Genomic DNA, 21,817 nt, shown 5'->3' with positions numbered 1-21,817 from the left:
TTTGTTTTGTGATCTTATAGAGCTCACATACAGAAAATGAGAAGTAGTGACTTAAAACAACAATTATGTTAAAATCTGAATATGGATTTAATTCATAGTGCAACTCAATGAATGAATGAAAGCAACTTAGGAAAGGTGGTAATGAAAAAAAAAGTAAATTGAGGTAAATACTTAAAAAAGATAGCAATAGCCAACATGATACAAAATGAATGATAAGAATGCAAATAATTACTCTACACATTTTAACAAAGAACAAACAACAAGATGTTGTTTGTCAATTATTTCTGTACAGAACAAGTAAAGTTTTCAGCATGCTACAGGCAAAACTGATGACTGGTCAAAAGGAATACTTTTTATATATTATTACAGCAAAATATAATTATTCTAAAGGTAAGATGAATTCTAACATCAATATCAAAACAATTTTGAGTGGATTTGAATAAAAAGTATTATTTTGACCTTTATTTATGACTCATAATAAAACAAAACAAAGGGTCATAGCCATTCCTGATACAGTAAATTAAAATGTTGAGGGAAGGAGAAAGTCAGTGGGATTGAGAGAGAAAAGGAATGCGGAGTAAATCAGCCATAGCATAGCTGCCAGTAACAAACATGTAACCATACACAGCATTAGTAGAGCAAAGTAAGAGAGAAGGGTTAATCCAAATGGAACGTAACATATATCAGACAATGCATCTCTTGGCACATACAGATATGATTAGTAATTTTATGTTAATCGAGTGATGTATCTTGAATTTATAGCTGTACTGTGAAAATACAGTAAGTATAATTATATAAAAATTATATATTGGTGCCCTCAGTACCAACACTGACCATCAAAAATATATTGTAAAATATCTCACATGCATGAATCTACATCAGACATTCAAGCCATTTTTATCTATTTCTGAAAAGTCTGTTACATACAAAATGCTAGATACATAAAAACATGAGTTATATAAAACAATGGAGTTCATCTTACATTTCTTGTCACTCTTCTCACTCTGCAAGAGAAGGTCAGAAAGATACAGTTAGATACAACTTTACAACAATTATTCTTTCTCTGTTGTAGTACTGTATCAAGCAAACTTTATTTACCTCGTCATCTGCATCTTGGTCTGAATCAGACTCCTATGAGAAGAGGAATACAGAAAGAGAGAGAAATAATACAGTAATTGCAGCTAAAAATAAATTACAATTAAAATACAAACTGAATTACATTCAAACTGACCTTTGAGTATGTTGGGAGAGTTATGTTAAGGTTGCATATAGCATTGTGGTTAAGACTTCGGTACGTGCGCGGTTCCTTGGTGAAGGACAGGCGACCACATGGCTCCTGTGCTGTGTCTCTAATCTGTTCATCAATAAAGACAACAATTCAGTCCATTACTAACATGTATTCAGATATCTGAATCTCTGAGTGAATAAGTAGAAATTTTAGAACTTTTAATCCAATGTGTAGGCATACTTTGATGAAGAGAGCTAGTCTGTTCTCTTTGAAGGCAAAGAAGCTGAACACATGATGCTGTCCACTCTTTGTAAGAGGCACCAGGTTTCCAAAACAGTCAGCAAAAATAGGTTTTCCCTCCAGCACCTGTGTGAGGACATGACAGCTGCTTTCATAATTCAAACAAACCATTAACCTCACTAATTTCTCCCCTTAACTCCCATTCACTTTTCATTACATTTTCTCCACTGTCTGCTTCTATCCTTCTTTATACATCTGTATTTTGGCTACAGGCTGATTCAGCATTGCTCCTCTCATTTTCCCCTCGACCCATGTGGCTAAACACTTTCTTTACATTCCCCCCCACCAACCCATTTATTCCCCCATCACAGTTCACGCACTGCACCTCAACATCTCGGCTACGGGCAACTTCAGTGAAGTTCTCTTGCTGCTCCAAGGTCTTATCCATTTTGTCATCAGTCATGCAGAAACAGCGCAGCCGGGCCTCAATGGGGTCCAAGGTCTTGGCAAAAATGACAAACTTGGCCATGTACGGGACACAGATGATCTCTCTGTACAGCTGAGATGCAAAACTAACAGACTCCTGGATTTGTCTGCAGTCAATCAGCCAGAACCTAAGAATATGAATGTGACTTTCAGTCAGTAACTGATTGATGTTACCAAGTAGTTACACAGTGCACTAGGTAGTCATTGTATAATGTCAAATCATTTAAAATGATGGAGAGGAAGATGTCTGATCAAAATGTTAAACTTTTAAGAGAAATACAGTACATTTGAATCCACATTTAAAAACTTTGAAAGGATTTACCTTGCTGACACATTTGTGGTGAACGAAACACATTGGTTAACAAAGGTAAGAGGTGTGGAGCCAGTGATGTCCTCCCATTGGGCAGGAGTGGTTCCACCTGAAACACAGACCAACAATTTGTCAAACTGGTTCACTGTATTTTTTTGTATGTATAGAACAGAAAAATCATGACATGATTTCTCTAGACATGTTACATTATATCAGACTACTATTAGATCACTTACAGAGGCAACATTTTAGGTATTTATTTTGACTATTTGACATATCACCACAGAGGCTGTGATATGTTAATGTGTTTTTTATTGTTTGCTGATGTCAATGATGATCTTCACCATACCTGTAATACTGCAAAGCAAACGTAAGGTGGGGGTCTCCCCACTAAACACTGTGCTCTGCCTGTCACTGTTGGAGGTCTTGGGAATAGGGATTGTCATGGTGATCGGTTTGTGGAACTTCCTCCTTCTTGGTTCCAATGTGACAATTGGGCTGAATGTGGCTTTGTTACCAAGAATCCTTTTCACCACCTCGACATCTATGGGCTGAGCCTAAGACAAGGTACAAAAAAACATATAAGTGTGATAACCTTATTGATTACCTTAACATTGAAGATTCCATATGATACAAGTCTGACTGATGAATACATTTATGTACCTGTAGCCCAACTCTGATCTTCTTGGTGAGGGCTCCCTCAGGGAAGACAGCCTGGACTTGGGGCACAAGGGTGCTACTGAGGACCCCGCCCTCAGGACCAATCAAATGACTGTCCTGCTTTATCCGTGACACCACAGCAAAATACTGTGGGAAGTCTCGGGTGATGATGCGGCATATTCTTTTCTTCTCAAGCTCCTCAGGGGAATCAAGTTCTGTGAAGTTCAGAGATATTCAGAGATATTCAGTATAAATAACATATATTAGCAGTTAATTGTGTGAAGTGCGGAGAATGGAGTTTTACTCATTACTTCCACTACTCCCTTCTTCCATGACTCCATCTCCATGACCTCGCAGTTTGTTAGTTTTGATGCAAAGGGCAATCCATGTTTATGTTCATCACATGCTTCTATTTTATCAAATGTAACAATCCATACTGACTATGAGACACACGTGTGACCCTCTGCATTTTTTTATGCTTCCAGTCTATTTTTTTTTTGTCTTGCGTGCTTATTGAAGAATAATCTTCTCAAGACAGCCATTCAAATCACATAAATCTCCCACTGTTAATTGTTGTGAACTTATTATTGGTATCTATAATGATTGATCAAGGCCCACGGTGTTGCTCTGAGCATTCTGATTTCACAATTGGCATAAATTCAATCATTCAATAAGTAAAAGTAATGCTGTTACCTTTTTGTATACTCCTCTTGGATCATATTATGGCCTAAGTTTCTGTGTGTTAAGCCCTCTTGTCTTTTGTTGCATCAAAAATGCTGTGTTGTGAGATATTAACCCCTATCAACAATATAACCCCTTTTTCTGCATCACAGTCCAGTTACACTTACTTTCATCCATGCCATTAAGTATCTGATTCAGTTCCTCTTCTGTGAAGTCACAGTGGTGCTCCCTCCAGCTTTCTCCTGTTTCACTCCTCAAGATCACTAACTCTCTCTCTGTGCCCCTCAGAGCAGCAAAATGAGGGATCTCCACAATCACAGGCCTAAGAGGGATGACAATGTACCATCAAATACAGATACTAAAATGTATGGATTGATTTATGCATCACATTATAAAAAAAGAAAACAGGAGATAAACACAAAAGACAACGACACAAGATTCAGACTTTTGAGATTTGAGATAATATAATACTAGGTGTATGGCATGCTTTGTAAAATAAAAAATATTCACGAAAAAAGTCATTTGAAAACATAAACTCCACATCACACACAAATTACATTCCACATCAAGAAGGAGCAGAATCAAGCTAGAAACTAGTTTGGGGATTGGTACTATAGTTTGAGAAAAGCATGGGGATAACTCAACAACATAAGACACCAAGTAAGGTGGTTTCAGACTAAGGCTGGCTTTCACTTTAATAGTACCAAGAAGCAAAATACAACATAAACAAAATAGGTAAACAAAGTAACAAAATAAAGAAAAAACAAAATAAAAAATGGGGTTATAAGTAGCATATCATGGGAAACTTTAAAAAAAAATATAATCTCAGGTGGACATGATGGGAGAATGTGGATAAGCATGTGACCAGGTGGCAGGGTGTCCCCCACTCATGGTCCTACCCGAGGAACTTGGTTCCTGGAGGACCCAGCTGTAGGATGCGACTGACCAGGCTCTCACCCTCATTCAGAGGGGGTGGAGCTGTGGGCAGGTGGAGCTTACTGATCCATACGCAGCACAGAGGGGGAGTTAAGAGGAAAGTATGAACAGACCACACAACATTGTAAACACACATACACATAAGCAAACACATACACACACAAGCAAAGACACACACACAGACTTACCCCAGGAACTGGGCTCCAGTGGGTCCCACTTCTATGATGCGACCAGCCAGCCCCTCACCCTCAACCATAGGGGGCATAGAGGCCAGACGGTGTCTCTTCACCAGCCTGCAAGTCACCCTCGTAGGTGCAGAACACTTTCTTGGTGGCACAATGATTCTCAGACCGTTGTGACGGCAACCACGCATGGCCCCGCCCCTGGCATCTACCATGAAGCTGACCAGAAAGCTGAGGGAAATGCCCAGGCAATAGATGTAATAAACTAGTCGTTAATAAATGCGGTATTTCTGGCACAGATGTTCAGCCAATTGACTATGAGCCTGCATGCAGACAAAGCAACCGACAGTACAGTAAGAGGGACCAATTTCTGTGACTCAGTACTGATATAGCAACAAGCATATGACAACAGATCATTTTTAATTCAAGCCTGTTCTCTTTCAGTGTTTTCAATCCTTTTCAGTTTCATTCCACTGAAAAGTTTATTTGCAAGCCAGGCAGGCAAAGAGGATGGCATTTAACACAATTCTCTCTGGAGGATCTTATGTGTCAAAGAGCAAATAAGTATGAATAATGACTAAAATATTGGATATCTTCAGGCAAGCAAGTACTTACAGTAACACTTAACTTTTCTGTATTTGAAATGTCAACACATGTTAACTTTAAGATGTCCATAATCAAACTGCAATATTGGAGCTATAACCATAAAGTGCAGCCAGCTGTTTCACTCAAAATATACTCATAGATCAGCCACTTTGCTAATGACCTTTGCAGATGCAGCACACCTATTGAGTGCTGCTATTGTGGAAACAAATAGATTTTCCAACATTTTTTCATGCTGTCATACCTTCTCGACAGAAATTATACAGGAAATAATCAAAGGAAAGCTGTTATTCAGGCTCTTTGTGATGAATATCTACTCAGAAAGTGGATCAGTTCTACTAACTTAAATGTCTGTGAACTGTGAACTGTATAGTTTTAATATGTAGGAATTAATAGAATAAATGTTTTATAGGTTTATGTATCAGCAGATCTGCACTCAAATAGGACTCAAATCTGCATCTAAAATAAAAACAAATTGACTGGGACATCTGGAGTTAACATACATACTAAAAAAATGAATCCTGGAAATGGAAAATCATGCATTCTGAAATCATGCAGATAGTTAGGTGGGATCATTGACTGTATGGGAATGTCATTTAATAGCAGATGAGAGAAAAAGTAAGGGAAATGAGGAGAGAGGAAGGAGAGAGGAGCCAAAATAAAGAGTATCACCTGCTGTTGTCATGGTCTAGGCACGGAGAGGAACGGCTAGAAGCAGAGTACAACGACACACACAATCACAATCACAAAACACAAAAGACAAGCGTGTGCACAAAGAGGCAACAAGAGAATAAACAAAGAGAGAGAGAGAGAATAAAGGATGAGTAAAAGTGAGAAAAACCAGATCAGAGACATAAAAGAAGGGAGGGGAAAAGGCAGAAGTGAAGGAGTGAAAAAAAAAATCTGTGAGGCAAAGTAAAATTGGTTTGGAGGTGACTCACACACTACTGATAACGAACAAAAGCATGTGAAAGATGGAGTTTCCATTTCAAGAATCAGTCAATATCCTTAGCGTTAATTTTACACCAGGAAACAGTGTGAAGGTGTGTATGAGTTTGTGTGTGAGTGTGTGTTTATACCCAGAGTGTAGCAGACTGGACGATAGCACCACGTTATCAAGGTGCTCAGCACCCCAGCTCAGACGGAACGAGTCCTTTTCATGCTCTCTGGAAAGTGCTGACACCTAAAGATGCAACAATCATCAGTGGCCTGGATGTATATGCAACAACCCTTCAGAAAATATTCTCTAATATTCTAAATGTCACAACCAATCAATTTGAGTAGAGCTCAGTACACTCTTTATATAATTTGTCCTCACCTGATGGCTTGCAATCATGTCTTCAATGAGAACTCCTTCTTTCTGATGGAAACTTTGGTGAATGGGAGTGTGCTGGGGCCTGTTGAAAGAGCAAGTTGAATTTTCTGAGTTTCTCTGTGTCTTTGTATATTTCTATGTGCAGGCAAACAGCAGTACATTAGGTATGAAGAAGGTATGAGTGATGTGTAATCTTCTTCTTCACGCATGTGCTGTCATTTATGAAGCTACGTGTAAAAGTAGATTATTTTTGTTAAGTGTGTGTGCGTGTGTGTGTGTGTGCTCTTTGTGACCTGTCCAGGTTGTGGCTCATGTAGCTGAAGCTGTCCAGGTAGTGTCCTGGCAGAGAGTCATCTCCAAGCTCTCTGAGATCCTCTGCTCTCAGGTACTCTCCTCCATCACCTGTCATAGTGTCCTCACCTAATAAACAGACATGTGATGTTTGAGATAAAAAGATATATTTTCTCATGAGAAACTTGCTGTATGTCTGCTTGGCCCGTAAGATTTTTAATATTGTATTTATTCAAATGTGTCCATGTGATTTCCCTGTTTGTAGAAATCGTGGAAAATTAGTGCAATCTTCTATTTGAAATGACACAATAATCACTATAATTGCATAATCCACAAACCCACACCTTCCAAAAGCTTCATGCAGTTAGTCTTCATCAATGAACTGACACACATTTCACTCAGGTCTGATTATACCTGATAAATAACAAGGTTACATCAATGCAGGTATGTTTAACTGCACCTACTCCCTAAACGCAGACACCGTAGGTTTGAAGAAGTGGAGAGTAAAAGGCTAAAGAGAAAATTCTAAAACTAGATTGATTTAGCAAAAATATGCATTGCATTGCACACTGCCATTAAAACAAAGATTAATAACAAGAGCACCTAATATAGTCCACACCAAGCTGGCAGAGCAGGACGGACATTTTGCAGTACCTTCCAGCTCCACAGACATCTCAGACAATGGCTCGTCTTCAAGCCTCAGAGCTATGAAACATAAAGCTTTAAGAACTACACCCACATATCTATATCACCCGCAATAGCAAACAAGAGCTAACAGTTTTCACCACAAGTCAACTGTGAGTTATCTGAACAGGAGAACCTAAATATCTCTTTGCCTGTAAAATAATGAGCTTGAAATGAACCAGTAAAACAGTAAGCTCTTTCTCTCTTGCTTTCTCTGTTTAAAGCACTCACCCTCTTCATCAGACACATCCAGCATCTCAGTCATGGTCTCTGGGACATTAAGCTTGTGTTTCTCTGTGACCATCTAACATGAAACCCATTCGCAGTCGTGGAAAAATACAAAGAGAATAGTGAAGTGTTAGTTGGGTCTTCCTGGAAATACAGGGCAAAACTATATTAAACTCTTAAGTCTAATGATATCAAACATGGAGTTTACCGTTGTGGTAGTGATGACCTCCTCACTGACAACTTTCAGTGTGTCCACCACAGAGATGTAACCCAGACGTTTGGCAATCGACAGAGCAGTGTTTCCATTCTAACAGAAAGAAGAACATAGCATTTGTGATTCCATGTTCTCATTTATGTTTTAACAAAACATTTCAGATTTAAGAAAGCAGAGTAAATGTTTTTTTTTCTCTCTTACAACTGTAGTAGCATTGGGCTTGGCTCCATGTTGCAGCAAAACATTTATGATGTGTGTGTTCCCTTGTTGTGCTGCCTGGTGAAGCGGTGTGTATCCATTCTATATAGCAAAACAAGGAGATGAGATTTCATATAGTCACTGTAAGAACTAATATAAAAGTGACTTTTAACTGCATTATGTCCTGTCATTGAGTTTGTAGTTTTAGTTAATCCAAGTTTGTACACTTGACATTTGAATTCTACCTTGGTTTTAGCGTTGATGCTGGCACCTTGCTGTAACAGGAAATTCACCATCTTGGCATTTCCGTAGTGACAGGCCACTATCAGAGGCGTATATCCAAGCTGATGTGTGGAGAGGATAAGGAAATGATACAGAGAAAAAAAGCAATTATTTTCTAATACTGCCTGGTTTGTTTCACTTGTTGGCTGTAATAAATTATCAGGAGGTGGAATACGTTTAAAATAAATTATCTTTCAAAACATAATAACTGATCCAAGTAAACTCTACTTTGACTTGTGACCACTGAGTTCATTAGCAACCAACTGTCATAGATACTAAGCCTCCTGAAATGTAGACATACAATGTAAACATTGCAATGCATCCCAAATGCCAGTAGGTGGCAGATTTGATCAATATGTATGTGTGTTAATTTGTGTGAGTAACAGATGGGAACTGTGAGATTCTTCAGATTTAAAAAGGCTGGTAAACCGTACTACTGTTGTAAATAAATGCATAAAAATAATCTACATTTCAATAACATTCCTGATAATTAACCTGTGTGCACTATCCCATGATACTGTTTGGTGTGGTGCATGACAACCTGTGACTAGTGACTAATTTGTGTGTCTATGTGTTTCTACCTTAGTTTGCTGGTCCAAGTTGGCGTCATGTTTGGCCAGTACTTCTGCCGCATTGACCCTGTCCTCTTGTGCTGTTAGGTGCAGAGGAGTCAGTCCACTCTGTAACACACAAAGCAAATAGTCCTTAGTGTTTTGTGTCTGTATGTGCAATTACAGAGGTTAAATGCTTGATTTGTTTGAACTATCAAACCATATACCATGTGTATGGTAATATGAATGGTCGCAATGCATGTAAATAATTTTCATCGCAGTATATAACAATATAGGATTCTATGCTTCTTCCCCTATGAGAATGTGAGAAGTAAAGGTGCTACCTGCACCCTTTGTTACAATGTAGCATCTAAACTACAGCATATCCAAACAAGTGTCTGACAGAGTTTGTATCAATCACTATATACCTGCAATTGGTTTAACATGTGAACAAAAATCTAAGTATCAAAATACGTCTGTGTTTGTGTGTGACCTTGGTTGCCGTGTTGACGTGAGCTCCTTTGCCCAGCAGCAGGCTGGCCATCTCAGCGTGTCCTTCCTGGGCTGCCAGGTGTAGAGGGCTGACTCCCTGCTTGGTCAGAACGTTTGTCTCTGCTCCATACTGCAGCAGCGATAATGCAATGTTTGTCTGGTTCTTTTTGGCTGCAATGTGGAGAGGAGTGTAGCCATTCTGGACAGGATGAAAGGTGAGGAGTTAAATACTGTGATAACATCACTCTTTGGGGGTAAAATTCACATGTTAAATTTTAAACAATTTTCAGTATTATCTCTTAAAATCAAAGCATCACTCTCAAGCTCTTAGTGTACACTCACTACTGTAATGTAAAACTCTCAACAAGATCACAATAAGGTTGAAGAAATTTGCAGTAAGCTGAGTAAAAGGGTTCACCTAAAAAGTAGTGCTGCAGTTATAGCAGAATGCATCTCAGTTATGCATCATTACAGTGTGAGTGTCTGAGAATGCTTTTCAAGTATTTTAGTATCTTTAAAATCCTTTGTCTAACCTTTGCTGTAGCATGAGGCGATGCCCCTTTATCCAGCAGCAGGAGAGCCACATCTTGGTTGTCATAATGAGCTGCCACATGTAGTGGAGTTAGACCATTCTGTAAGAGGAAACAGTTCATAACAGGGCTGTAATTTCTGTTTTGGATGACTGTACCTTTATTATTGAGTTCTGTTTTGTGATGAATTTATTTTCCTAAACAGTTCAATTCTGTTTTATAAAATTTCAGAGACATAAATGATTTCCAGTCAGGGTCTCAAAGGTCCAGTGAACTGAGTATCTCATTGAGATTAATAACCAAGAAATGAAATAACCTCAACCGTCACATTACACTGAAATAACTTTCATCAAAATTTCTGATCCTCGGCTTACCTTGCCAGCATCATCAGGGAGAGCTTTGCGCTGAAGGAGGAGTGTTGCTACATCGAGGCTTCCATACTTAGCTGCTACATGTAATGGAGTGAATCCTTTCTGTGGAGGGAAAACAGAATCTAAGTTTATTTCAAACCAACGTGCAAGTCCCAACTGTTTTTTGTGTTTAGCTAGAAGCTTATAAAAGAATCTGTCCCATCCTCTGCTAACCTTGGTAGCCAGTGAGTGCGAGGCTCCGGCCTCCAGCAGCACTGCAGCAGTCTCTACTTGGCCCTCCCTGGCTGAAATGTGAAGGGGAGTGTAGCCGTTGGTGGTGGCAGCATCCGGGTGGGCCATGTGCTGTAGCAGCAGCTGGACAATGTCTGTTTTCCCTAAACGAGATGCAATGTGGAGGGGAGTCTGGTCCTCCTGTGGTTGAGGGATGAAAATGTTACACATGTTTGAGCAGGCAGGGAAAACAGGAGAGCAAAAAAGTAGCAGGGAAAGAGGTAGAAAATTAGACATCTCGAGGCAGGCAATATGACCCCATTAAGTGTGTGTTTGCAATCTAGTGGATGAAATATGCTTATTTATGATAAACAGAAGGAGAGAGTCATGAACACTGATGATTCAGTGATGCTGACTCACCCTGGCCATGGCATCCACCAACGCTCCATTCCTCAGCAAACAGCGAACCACTTCCATCTGACCTGCTCGTGCTGCCATGTGGAGAGCTGACTCACCACGCTGATGAGCAAAGACAGAAAATGTAGAAGCATTATGTCACTGTGCTGAATAAAACACTTGTGGTTTGTAAGAATAGCTGCTAGGTGGTCGCACTGAGAAAACTGATATGAACACTGAGAACACATTACTTCAATTTGAGTCAAAGTACTACTCACAATGTTACGGACATCGGGTGAGGCTCCATTCTGCAGCAGAAGTAGGACAATGTTGAGGTGACCCATGAAGGCGGCTACATGGATGGGGGTGAGACCAGACTAGAATGAGAGAGAGAGACAGAGAGAAATACAAGGACAAGGACAATCATTATAAAATGCAAAGTTACAACAAAGACAACATTTAAAAGAAACACAGAAAAGTTCACTATATTCCTGTGATATTTCCACACGTGTCTCACCTCAGTAATGGCCTGGATGGATGCTCCATATTTTACCAACAGTTCCATCACCTTCACCCTGTTCTTCTTACAAGCGATGTGTAGAGGAGTGAAACCATTCTGGTAGAGAGAATGAGAGAGATATATTCTCTATGTATGATATACAGCTGTGGGAGTGAATTGGCTTTCATTTTATTATTGCCGCTTTATCTTCAAGGTAACTTTACTCTTCTCAGAGGTATTTTATGTAAGAATGGAGAAATACATTGTATATCGGTACCTAATCACTAGATTTACAAGACCATTACTGGTGTCACATGACCCGCGGTCTCACAGAAGACAATATTGCTGTTTTTGTATGCTGTCAACTCATCTTTTATTCTTCCATTTGGTCATTTTGATAGCTGTTGTGGGATTTTTCAATAATAATAATAATAATGAATTATTATTTTCTTCATAAAAATATAAAAAATAAAACAGCACTCATTCACAAACCCTATTAACTTCTGCCCATGTTAACTGCATGTGTGTATTTCTTATGTCTCTCCTCTTATCTGAAAATATGTATATGTTTGATTTTACTTCTATACATGTATGTGTGGGTCAATACTTTGGTGCTTGTACAGTTGTTATTTTCTGTACGTACCAGCGCTCTAACATTGGGATTAGCCTTCTTGTCCAGCAGTAGCTTGGTGACTCTGTAGTGGCCACAGTGAGCTGCAACGTGCAGCGCTGTGAGGTAGTCCAGTGTGACATCATCAACAGGTGCCATTTTCTGTAGCAGGAATTTCACGCACTCAACGTGGTCTCCCTGGGCTGACATGTGCAGTGGGGACAGTCCGTTCTGTTGGGGGACAAAAATGATGATACATGGATGGATGAAAAAGTGACAAAAAAGCGGTACAGTGAAGAAAGCAACACATCCTCTTACCCCCCCTATATAGGTTGTTTTTGCCAGCCTGAATTATGAACCTATACTATCATTTTTTTGATAGTGGGCTGGAAGAAAAGAGGTAGCAGAAATGAAAAGCAAAAAAAGGAAGAAACAGATAGTTTGTAGTTTTTTGATTGTAGCACAACAACTTTATCCTGGATATGATTAAAAACTTGACAACTTTACTTAGTGAGAGTAAAAATCTGTTGGGCCAGTACAGGCAGAGGTGTCCAATACCTTAGTTCTAGCTAAGATGGGAGCTCCTCTCTCCAGCAGCAGCTCTACTGCTGGGTCATGTCCACTCCTGGCTGCACAATGCAGGGGAGTCAGTCCATCCTGGGAGAAAATGCACAGACACAAATACTTGCAAGTGTGGACATAAATCCAATTTCTCTGTTTTAACAAAGTAATTGAAAACTAGCTACTATACCCTATTGTTGTTGTTGTGCAGACTCACCCTGGTTTTAGCATCTATCTGAGCTCCTCGGTCCAACAGCAGGGCCACCATGTTGGTGTTGCCTCTCTTGGAGGCCACATGGAGAGGTGTTATCCCGTTCTGACAGGGCAGACGGGGAAACGGAGTTAACTACCATTAATTCTGTACAATTCATGCGACAAAGTAACAATTTGAATGAGGACCTTATCCTTTCTGAGACTGGCTTGTTGGCCTTAAAGATTTGTGGCTTGTGAGAACACCATTTTAAATTAATTCATCTCATAAACATGTAAAATATATGGAAGCAGTCCAGGGAACCCACACCAAATGGATAGCCCTAGAATTGGTTTTATAAAAACTATAAATACTTAAAGAAACCAGCCTCAGAAAGTCAATGCAGGTGAAAGCATGTAAGAAATATAACTTTTGACAGACTATAGGTAAATGCAGCTTTTAGAGGCTTAGATGATTTCTAGATCATTTGAAATACATTTTTTGTAAGCCTCTAAGTGAAAACGCACATCAGACTGCAGTACAGTGTCTTGATGTGCTAAGAGAAGTGGAAATGGGGTGCTACCCTGGCTGTGAAGTCCACAGCAGCTCCTCTGTTCAGCAACAGGGTGGAGACATTCACGTTACCATAGTGAGCCGCAATGTGTAGAGGGGTGAACCCACTCTGTTTGAGACAGACAAAGAGAGAGGAGGGAAGGAGAGAGTGAGAGGGAAAGAAAAAGAGATCAAATCACAAAAAGAGGAAGGAGCAGAACAATGGTGGAATCAGCAGGTGAGAAAGAGGGAGAACAGTTGCAAAGGAAGAGCAAAGTGAGATAGAAGAAAAGAACAGAGAGAAAGAAAGAAAGAAAGAAAAAAGAAAGAAAGAGAGATTCGATTTTTCAGTAGCAGATACAGGAAAGAAACCTGATCCTACTGAAGCAGCATTACCATGAGGCAGCATGCTGAACAAAAGAAACCAGACAGAACGATGTAAGACGAAGCATAAAAAATGAGCATAACCCAAAATAGCACATGCAATACATAATGCATGCAAAAACTCTGTAATTCTACCATGCTAGCTGAAAAAATGAAAAAAATGAAATTGTGAAAAAAAAAAAAATCAAAGCAGTTACTAAAACAAACTTAAACGAAAAACAACATTAAAAACCAAAACTGAAATACACAAAGCAACTTCTCACTATGTGTATCTGCTGACGGACAAATGGACATTTATATATAAGATATACAGTATATATAAATATCTACAGTACACAGTTGTAGATGGGTTCACTCCTTACCTTCCCATTCTGATAGACATGGTGCAATTTAATTAAAAAACAGAGTTAACTTAAAGATTGACAACGTGTTTCAGAGAGAAAAAACAATATCAACGTGCTTAGAAGTACACATGCTATAGGTCATGTAGAGAAAAAGAGCAATAAATAATAAGAAGTGGAAACTGACGGCTGCTGTAATGGAGTGCTGCCAGTGTCTCAGTTAAGTATAAAATAACTTTAAGCTTTAAAGAATGATTCATTAATTTAAAAATGTAAAATAAAGAAAGAAATATATAACAGATAATTGATACAGTAGGTAAAATGCAATAAACTAACATTCTCTCTCACATCACATTAATATAACACAATGTGTTTAACTGTCAGCCATGCAGGAGTGTATAGTACAGCATTGTCAAATGCATGCATTCATTTTAATGGTACATAATTCTGACATGCAGGATTCCTCAAAAACCCCACTAAATAAGGGAAAGATCCGGACAAAAAAAGCTGAAAGAGATGGTCAGAAGTGAGAAAAAGGAATTAAATGAAGTGGTGATGAGTCATATACCTCTGTGGTTCTATTGACCATCATCTGGTTAGGACGCATAGAGAGAATGGGGGAATAGGGTGTTGGGTTGTTAGGGAAAGGGCTTTTCACATCACATAATACACAGGGTAAGTTTACAAGATAAAACACATAAAAAACAAAAAGCAAAGACAAGGAAGCAAACAACAAAACACTCAAAGAAATGCCCTGTCATTAATATTATATGCATTATATTTCTAAATGGACATCCTAAAATCGATAAAATCAATAAAACTGTCAACATGAAAAATTATCCATTTAGTCAAACACTTCTTCTCTTTTCGTCTTCCTGCTGCCTCTTGGTGAAAACTTTCATCTTGCCGCATGCTTCCCTCAATTCCTCCTTCCCTCTTTCATTTTATAATTGCATCCTCCCCTCTACTCCCATCTGGCAAGCCACCATTCCTGTCCCTCCCTCAATCTCCTCAATCTCACCTTAGATTGGACATCAGCGTTGTGGTCGTTCTGGAGCAGCAGTGCGGCAGACTTGGTATCATCCTTACGGGCTGCAATGTGCAGGGCTGGGAGGCGCACTTTGCCCTTGGTGTCGTGCTCCAACAGTAGGGAGACCACCGAGTTGTGGCCCTGCTGAAGAGAGATTGCCAGGGGAGTGAAGCCATCCTGGAGGAGCAGAGGAGAGGAAAATAAGAGAAGCAAGGGTGAAAGAGTGAAACCAATTCAGAGAAAAACAGTGAAAGATGTGAATGTAAGTTAAATCAGAATCTAGGTTAATAATTTGTACAATTCAAGACATGCACAGGTACTTTTACACACAAACTTACCTCTGTTGCAATGCTTTGGTTCCCGTCATTTTCCAAAAGGTATCGCACCACCTCCAAGTGATTCTCTTGGGCTGCCATATATAGTGGAGTGAAGCCATTCTGTAGAAACAACACATACATAAAGAGTTACTAAATGTCATATACTTATACACATTTCTAGTTTAATACATAATATAATAGCTAGTGATCACTGAAAGACTTCTCACCTGTGACTGAGCGTTAACATTCGCTCCTCTCTTCACCAGTAGTCGGACTACTTCTCTTTGCCCAGCCAATGAGGCAATATGGAGGGCAGTATTTCCTTTCTGCAAAATTTTAAAAAAGGGTTAAAGCCACCAGCTAAGTATGTATGTGTCTATCCTGTGTGGGTATAAACACATAAAAAATCTGAGTTGGTTAAAAAAGATGCAAGTATAAAAGGTGTGATGGTCACAGAAAACTTTTGAAAAAAATTGATAACACACAAATGTTTAGATTTCGTATCTGTTTTTTATTTCTAGGACGTTAAGATTACTGACTGGTTAATACCAAAGGCCAAATTCATGTCAATCCAAGGACATGAGCAGCAAGGTGACAGATTCCTTGCTGGCTGTTTAGTAACACTAGCTGTGAAGGCTGCATGACATGAGACATTCATAGAGTCACATAGCGAGCAGCTTGCCAAGCAGTTTTCCCGACACTCACTCTCATTCCTGTCATGATGCAATCCAATGTGACCTGTTTCGAAACCAAAGTCTTGGAGCAACTCATGTAAAGGGTTGTCATGATTTCTGTGTAAATTTTAAAGAAAGATAGCCAACGGAAAGAATCCAAAAACAAATTTGAGATATTTCTGTTGGAAACATCAGGAATATCACAAACATCTTCACCCACCAATGGTTTTTATAGAAGTTGGTTATTGTGAATGTACAAAGTTGCAGAATTAAACTCTTTTCAAATGACTTTCTACCTCTTAAATCACCCTCATGTCCATCACGGCTCTTGTGAATCAAGTTTCATAGTTTAAGTGAGAGTGAGATTCCACACAGTGATTTACACGGTACTGTACAACTGATTCTACTATATATTCACGTTCATCCACACTCCCTCCAGATGTCTCATCTGCTTCATTCAAATGTGATTTATCATCCTCTATTCTTAGACCCACAGTGTGGATTAAGTAAAAAAGGATAAGATATATATATACATATACATTATATATACACATACACACACACATATATATATATATATACATATACATATACATATACATATACATACACACATATATATATATATATATATATATATATGTATATATATATATATATATATATATATACACATACACACACATATATATATATATATATATATATATATATAAGATAACCGATCTTGTGTAGCTACAATAGCTATGCAGATTACAGTAAAATTCTGATACACGACGTTCATTTCTGGAAATTGATAAGAGCATTATGACAATGCCAATATGTGTGTACCTTGGTAGAAGAATCAACAGGTGCTCCTCTCTCCAACAGTTCCTCTACTAAATCCTTGTGTCCCTCCTTAGCTGCCAGATGTAGTGCATTCAGACCGTTCTGGAAAGGAAAACAAAATATCAATGTAAGATTTTGAGAAAATAATGTAGCAAAGAGATGACTGAGTGGCACTTATGGAATAATGTTACAGATACGCGCCAGACCTTAAAGCTCAGGCATTACATACACCTGCATTACATCATAAGTGGTAGAATATACAGGGAGTGGACACAGAAAATTAACAACTACAGAATCAATTGCACTGCAATGCAATATCCTTGCAATAACCCATGTGAAGCTTATAATGTAAAGCTAAATTGTTGTTGAAACTATGCCAGAGAAGTATCGATTCAAATTGTATATAGCACGTGATGAGGCAGTACATTAAGGTGTCGCATTACACTGTACAGTGTTTTTTTATTGTCAGCATAATGAACATACAGGCCAGTGGTCAATATTGCAACATCAAAAAAATGTCACATGCAGCAGGAATATTTTCTCAAACAATATTAGGATAAGAAAAAATATTTGAAAATGTTCTTAAGGGTAAAATATGCACTTCAGACTTTAAAATTAGCACATATCACATGTTAATAGAAGATATTCTTTCAGTGGGATGATTTACAGTTCTAAAAGATGTGCATTTCTACAAATGTTCAGCATTCAGGAACTCAAATGCAAAAAGACATGGCTGATTTTCCCCTCAGTCAGGCTTGGTGTGAGCATTACATCAAAGGCCTCTGATCCATCAACCAGAGCTACAGGTGAGCAGCAGCCGAGGAGGAGGAGAGTCATGTAAATGTTTCACCATATGGCAGGCGATCACAACTCAACTGATGTATTTATACAACACGCTCATGCATGCACATAATTCCTCCAAGACAGACATATGTAAACACACAGACAAATGATTCACCTCATCCTCCTCTTCCTCCATTGTGCAGCGTGTCCCTCTGAAATCCGCAATCTAGAAGAGCACTTCAAATCATGACTTCGTTCCTATCCTTCAGATTCTCTGCTCCTTTTGTCAAACCAAATGTCAACCTCTCTCTGTCTTTTCTCCTTTCAGTGCTTCCTGCTCCTTCGTAAATCTTTCTTTGCTTGTTTCTATCTTTTGCCTTCTTAAATTGTGCTCCAAATGTGATGACGCTCCAGCTATCAAGAATGGTCCTTTGCTTCCCTCCTGGTTTAGATCCAAAGGTCTGGATCTATCTTCTTCTTCTGTGCAGGCTCTATCAGATGGGTTACAGAGATGGACTGTGCCTCCTGGCTCTGGAGACTCCCCTGGCACTGATGTAAAGAGGAGCCGTTGTGTTGCAAACACTCGTATCATTGCCCCCTTCCTTCCCTCGCGCACGTACAGTATGCATGCACACACATACACATATACACACACACACACACACACACACACATGCTGAGTTGCCAAATGCCAAACAGCCAAAGGGGTGTCATGTTTCTGCACAGTCATAGAGGGTATGTAGGACACACACACAAACATGGATACTCATATTTAGAAGCTACTGAAAATGTCAACCTTTCAAAAAAAAAAAGAGGACATTCCTCAGAGGCCAAAGTATGTAAGTGAGTGTCTAGTCAAGTGAGCGACTGTCAAAGATATGCGATATGACTTTAAAAGGGTACAAATGATAGTCACCCTCCTGTTCTGTCCATGTCCTAATATCATATACTTAAAAGGTATGTCTTTATGTAAGTTCCTAATGAGCTTGCAATGGAGAATTCTGTTCTTGTATTTTCCTTTTATTGAAAGCCATAATAAGCCTCCTACTAGAAAGCTAACTTTGCAAAGAAGGCTGTTTGATAGGGTCCTGCTACAGACAGCAAATCATCTAAAGGAATATTTCTTCTTATCTCTTCTTACACCTGCGTTACAGCTGATGTTTGAAAACACAGGAAACTTCAACTTGCCATTTAAACCTCTCAGCTTGAACACAGTAACCATTTAAAAAAATGTAATCATGTAATTGTTTAGCCTATAAAATGTCTTAAAATTGCCTGTTCAAAATGTAAAGATATTAAACTTACAATGATATAAAACTGCAACTAACTATTATTTTCATTACTGATTAGTTTGTAGTTTATTTTTTACAATTAATTGATTACTTGTTTGTATTGTCTATAAACTTTTAAATGTATAGATTATTAAATAGTAAAAAATGTCCATCACATTTTCCTAGAGCCAAAGGTGACATTTTCAAATTCCTTATTTTATCTGAGTAAGAGTCAAAAACCCAAAGATATTCCATTTACAGCAAGATAAAAAAGATAAAATGCCCCAGATTCTAACATCTAAGAATCTGGAGCCAGCAATTTGTTGACATTTTTTCTTGATAAATTACTTAAAAATTTAATCAATTATCAAAATGTTGTAAATTTTTTTTCCTGTAGATCAACTAACAAATTAAGTGACTAATCGTTTCATCATCTAATTGTGTCACCACAGTCATCACAGGTTATGGGTGTGGTTATACTGAGCTGGAGATGCTTGTCATACTCATCTATGGAGAAATGTTCATCTTATTTGCACTGCCAATGTTTCTAATGCCATCACTTCAATAAATTATAAAATCACATTATCCAGTCAGTTAGTGACATTGTCACCGCAGTGCCATCAGGTGCTCTTTGCTGCAGTTTGGACAAGCAGAAAGTCACAGGCTTCAGATTTACACATTCGTTGCAAAATGGTGGCATCACTGACACAGCAAAAAAGATGCCATCTTATTAGAGCATTTCAATCACATTTCAACCATTATTTTTTCCAGGAAAGACAAACAAAACTCACAACAGACACACACATTCACCCACTCACCCACTCACTCACTCACTCACTCTCTCACACAACCTGATCTAAATCTCCTTTTCCTCTGAGCTGTAAGTGAACTTATTTAGCTAATGGACATGCAGCTCAACACAGTGATCCCTGGCAGTTTGTACTGTTGGAGCGACATGACATGACTGAGCTCCGTCCAGCAGAGATTAATATTCATGCCACTGTGACCACTGACCTTTGTTATAATCACACATGGAAATAAATGGTCAATTTTATTTGATGTCGTTTTATAGGCCTGAGTGTCAAATGGGATGAATGTTTGGGGCAAAAAGAGGAAATAATGTAAAATGCTTGCAGATTAAAGAGTAATATCACTCACCAGGGATTAACATTTGGGTAGATTAGAGGGGAAGTCTGGCCTTTAATTGTGAGGACAGAAACTAAACAGCTCACATACACACACATGCACGCAGACAAACGACACACTCATATGTAACAAACTCTCTCACACACAATATCTAATTCAGCTGGTTCAAAGTGACTACAGTCATTTCTCCTTCTCTCATTCCCACGAAAATGAACAGAAGTTACATTATATCTTTACTTTTATTTGTTGTGTGTCTATGTTCACATAGACACACTGCTAAAAGTTGCTAAAAACTGAAAGATAAATTAATCCAAGATGGTGTTTTGTTTGTCTCATTCATAAAATTTATTAAGGAGGATAGTTGGACTCTGGGTTTGGCAGGCAGGGAGAGTATCTCTGTCTCCCTCTCTAACTAACTTGGATAGCGTTTTGCCCTTGGTGCCAAACTCTGACCCTCGCCACCTTGTTGCTGCTTTCTAGGATCTGGCTATTCAGTTATTAATGAACACACCGCCAAAGCAACGCTCAAAACTGTGCGATGTGTCAGCGTCTCCCGCTGACTTGTGGATGCACAGTATCACTTAAGTTAAGAAACCACAGATGATATCATATTAATTTTAGGATTCATTTCCTGAATCCAACTAGTATTGTAACACAGTTTGTAAAATAGTATGGATGTTAATCCAGCATAATGGTGTTTATCTAAGTGATAAAACTGTACTGATACTTGCCGATTAACACAAATCCAATATGTACTTGCAGATTAGGTCGTGACGTATTCCTTTCCTTAATTTTAAAGACACTGCAGATCAATCGGCTGTTATTTCCAATTAACCAGATTGCACATTTCAGTTATATCATTTCATGTCTGTTGAGACTCTTATCAGTAGGGCTCTGCCTCTAATGACTGCAATGCTAATAGCAATATTAGAGATAATGGCCCTGTAATTGTGTGGAGTGCTTTTCCACAGACACGATTCTGATCTGCTCATTGCCTTGAGAGCAATTTTGCTGCTAATCACGAGTAACACAATACTTTTGAATGATTATCCGGGCATCATATTTCAGCAGATGTTAATTATCACTGTCAGAATAGTCACGCTGTGTGTAGTGTTTGTTTGACAAGGTCGAAATAGAAGAAGTCACTCCCCGGCTGCTATCAACAAAAACAAATGCATCAGGTTAACATGCAGCAGTAGTCTAGTAGTAGTCAATAATAGTCTGGATTTATTTGATGCTAGAAGTACACAAGTACCTTTACCAGAAACTGACAATGGTGTTGTGTTATTCAATTTTCTGTCAATCAACTAATCAATTAATAAACTAATCGTTGCAGCTTTAAAGATAGCAGATTACTGTTAACCATATATCACAGTCTGAGGACAGCTAACTGTTAAACCACATACCTAGAGGTGGAGTACATGTAATGCACTCATTTGGAACTGTGTACATGTTTTTGCATTTAAGCATGTGTGCATGATGTGTATGCACACATGCACAGTCAGAAATACAGACATCACACATAACTGTAATGTAGACAGAA

General features: G+C 38.7%; 1 protein-coding gene across 4 annotated transcripts in view; it reads right to left on the bottom strand.

Annotated features, from left to right (window-relative positions):
• ank2a (ankyrin 2a, neuronal) overlaps positions 1-21,817 on the bottom strand; it is a 118,096-nt gene that overhangs the window by 69,998 nt on the left and 26,281 nt on the right. The window contains exons 3-38 of one of the 4 annotated variants that reach the window (XM_044346787.1): positions 17,078-17,176; positions 15,800-15,898; positions 15,594-15,692; positions 15,247-15,432; positions 13,532-13,630; positions 12,976-13,074; positions 12,756-12,854; positions 12,231-12,428; positions 11,606-11,704; positions 11,367-11,465; positions 11,113-11,211; positions 10,696-10,893; positions 10,486-10,584; positions 10,115-10,213; positions 9,583-9,780; positions 9,120-9,218; positions 8,502-8,600; positions 8,260-8,358; positions 8,053-8,151; positions 7,848-7,920; positions 7,587-7,637; positions 6,935-7,061; positions 6,645-6,723; positions 6,406-6,509; positions 5,999-6,034; positions 4,730-4,954; positions 4,505-4,603; positions 3,773-3,927; positions 2,928-3,139; positions 2,614-2,821; positions 2,277-2,373; positions 1,854-2,082; positions 1,469-1,594; positions 1,232-1,354; positions 1,099-1,131; positions 983-1,004 (exon numbers count right to left, since the gene is read on the bottom strand). In XM_044346787.1, coding sequence (XP_044202722.1) covers positions 983-1,004; positions 1,099-1,131; positions 1,232-1,354; positions 1,469-1,594; positions 1,854-2,082; positions 2,277-2,373; positions 2,614-2,821; positions 2,928-3,139; positions 3,773-3,927; positions 4,505-4,603; positions 4,730-4,954; positions 5,999-6,034; positions 6,406-6,509; positions 6,645-6,723; positions 6,935-7,061; positions 7,587-7,637; positions 7,848-7,920; positions 8,053-8,151; positions 8,260-8,358; positions 8,502-8,600; positions 9,120-9,218; positions 9,583-9,780; positions 10,115-10,213; positions 10,486-10,584; positions 10,696-10,893; positions 11,113-11,211; positions 11,367-11,465; positions 11,606-11,704; positions 12,231-12,428; positions 12,756-12,854; positions 12,976-13,074; positions 13,532-13,630; positions 15,247-15,432; positions 15,594-15,692; positions 15,800-15,898; positions 17,078-17,176 — 4,264 coding nt within the window. The remainder of the gene's footprint in view (positions 1-982; positions 1,005-1,098; positions 1,132-1,231; positions 1,355-1,468; positions 1,595-1,853; positions 2,083-2,276; positions 2,374-2,613; positions 2,822-2,927; positions 3,140-3,772; positions 3,928-4,504; positions 4,604-4,729; positions 4,955-5,998; positions 6,035-6,405; positions 6,510-6,644; positions 6,724-6,934; positions 7,062-7,586; positions 7,638-7,847; positions 7,921-8,052; positions 8,152-8,259; positions 8,359-8,501; positions 8,601-9,119; positions 9,219-9,582; positions 9,781-10,114; positions 10,214-10,485; positions 10,585-10,695; positions 10,894-11,112; positions 11,212-11,366; positions 11,466-11,605; positions 11,705-12,230; positions 12,429-12,755; positions 12,855-12,975; positions 13,075-13,531; positions 13,631-15,246; positions 15,433-15,593; positions 15,693-15,799; positions 15,899-17,077; positions 17,177-21,817) is intronic. The other 3 variants (XM_044346788.1, XM_044346789.1, XM_044346790.1) reach the window with 3 other exon arrangements.

Source organism: Thunnus albacares, chromosome 3 (assembly GCF_914725855.1).
Source record: "Thunnus albacares chromosome 3, fThuAlb1.1, whole genome shotgun sequence".
Lineage (NCBI taxonomy): Eukaryota > Metazoa > Chordata > Actinopteri > Scombriformes > Scombridae > Thunnus > Thunnus albacares.
Note: the sequence above shows the minus strand (reverse complement) of the source record. Positions and strands in the feature narration are given on the sequence as shown.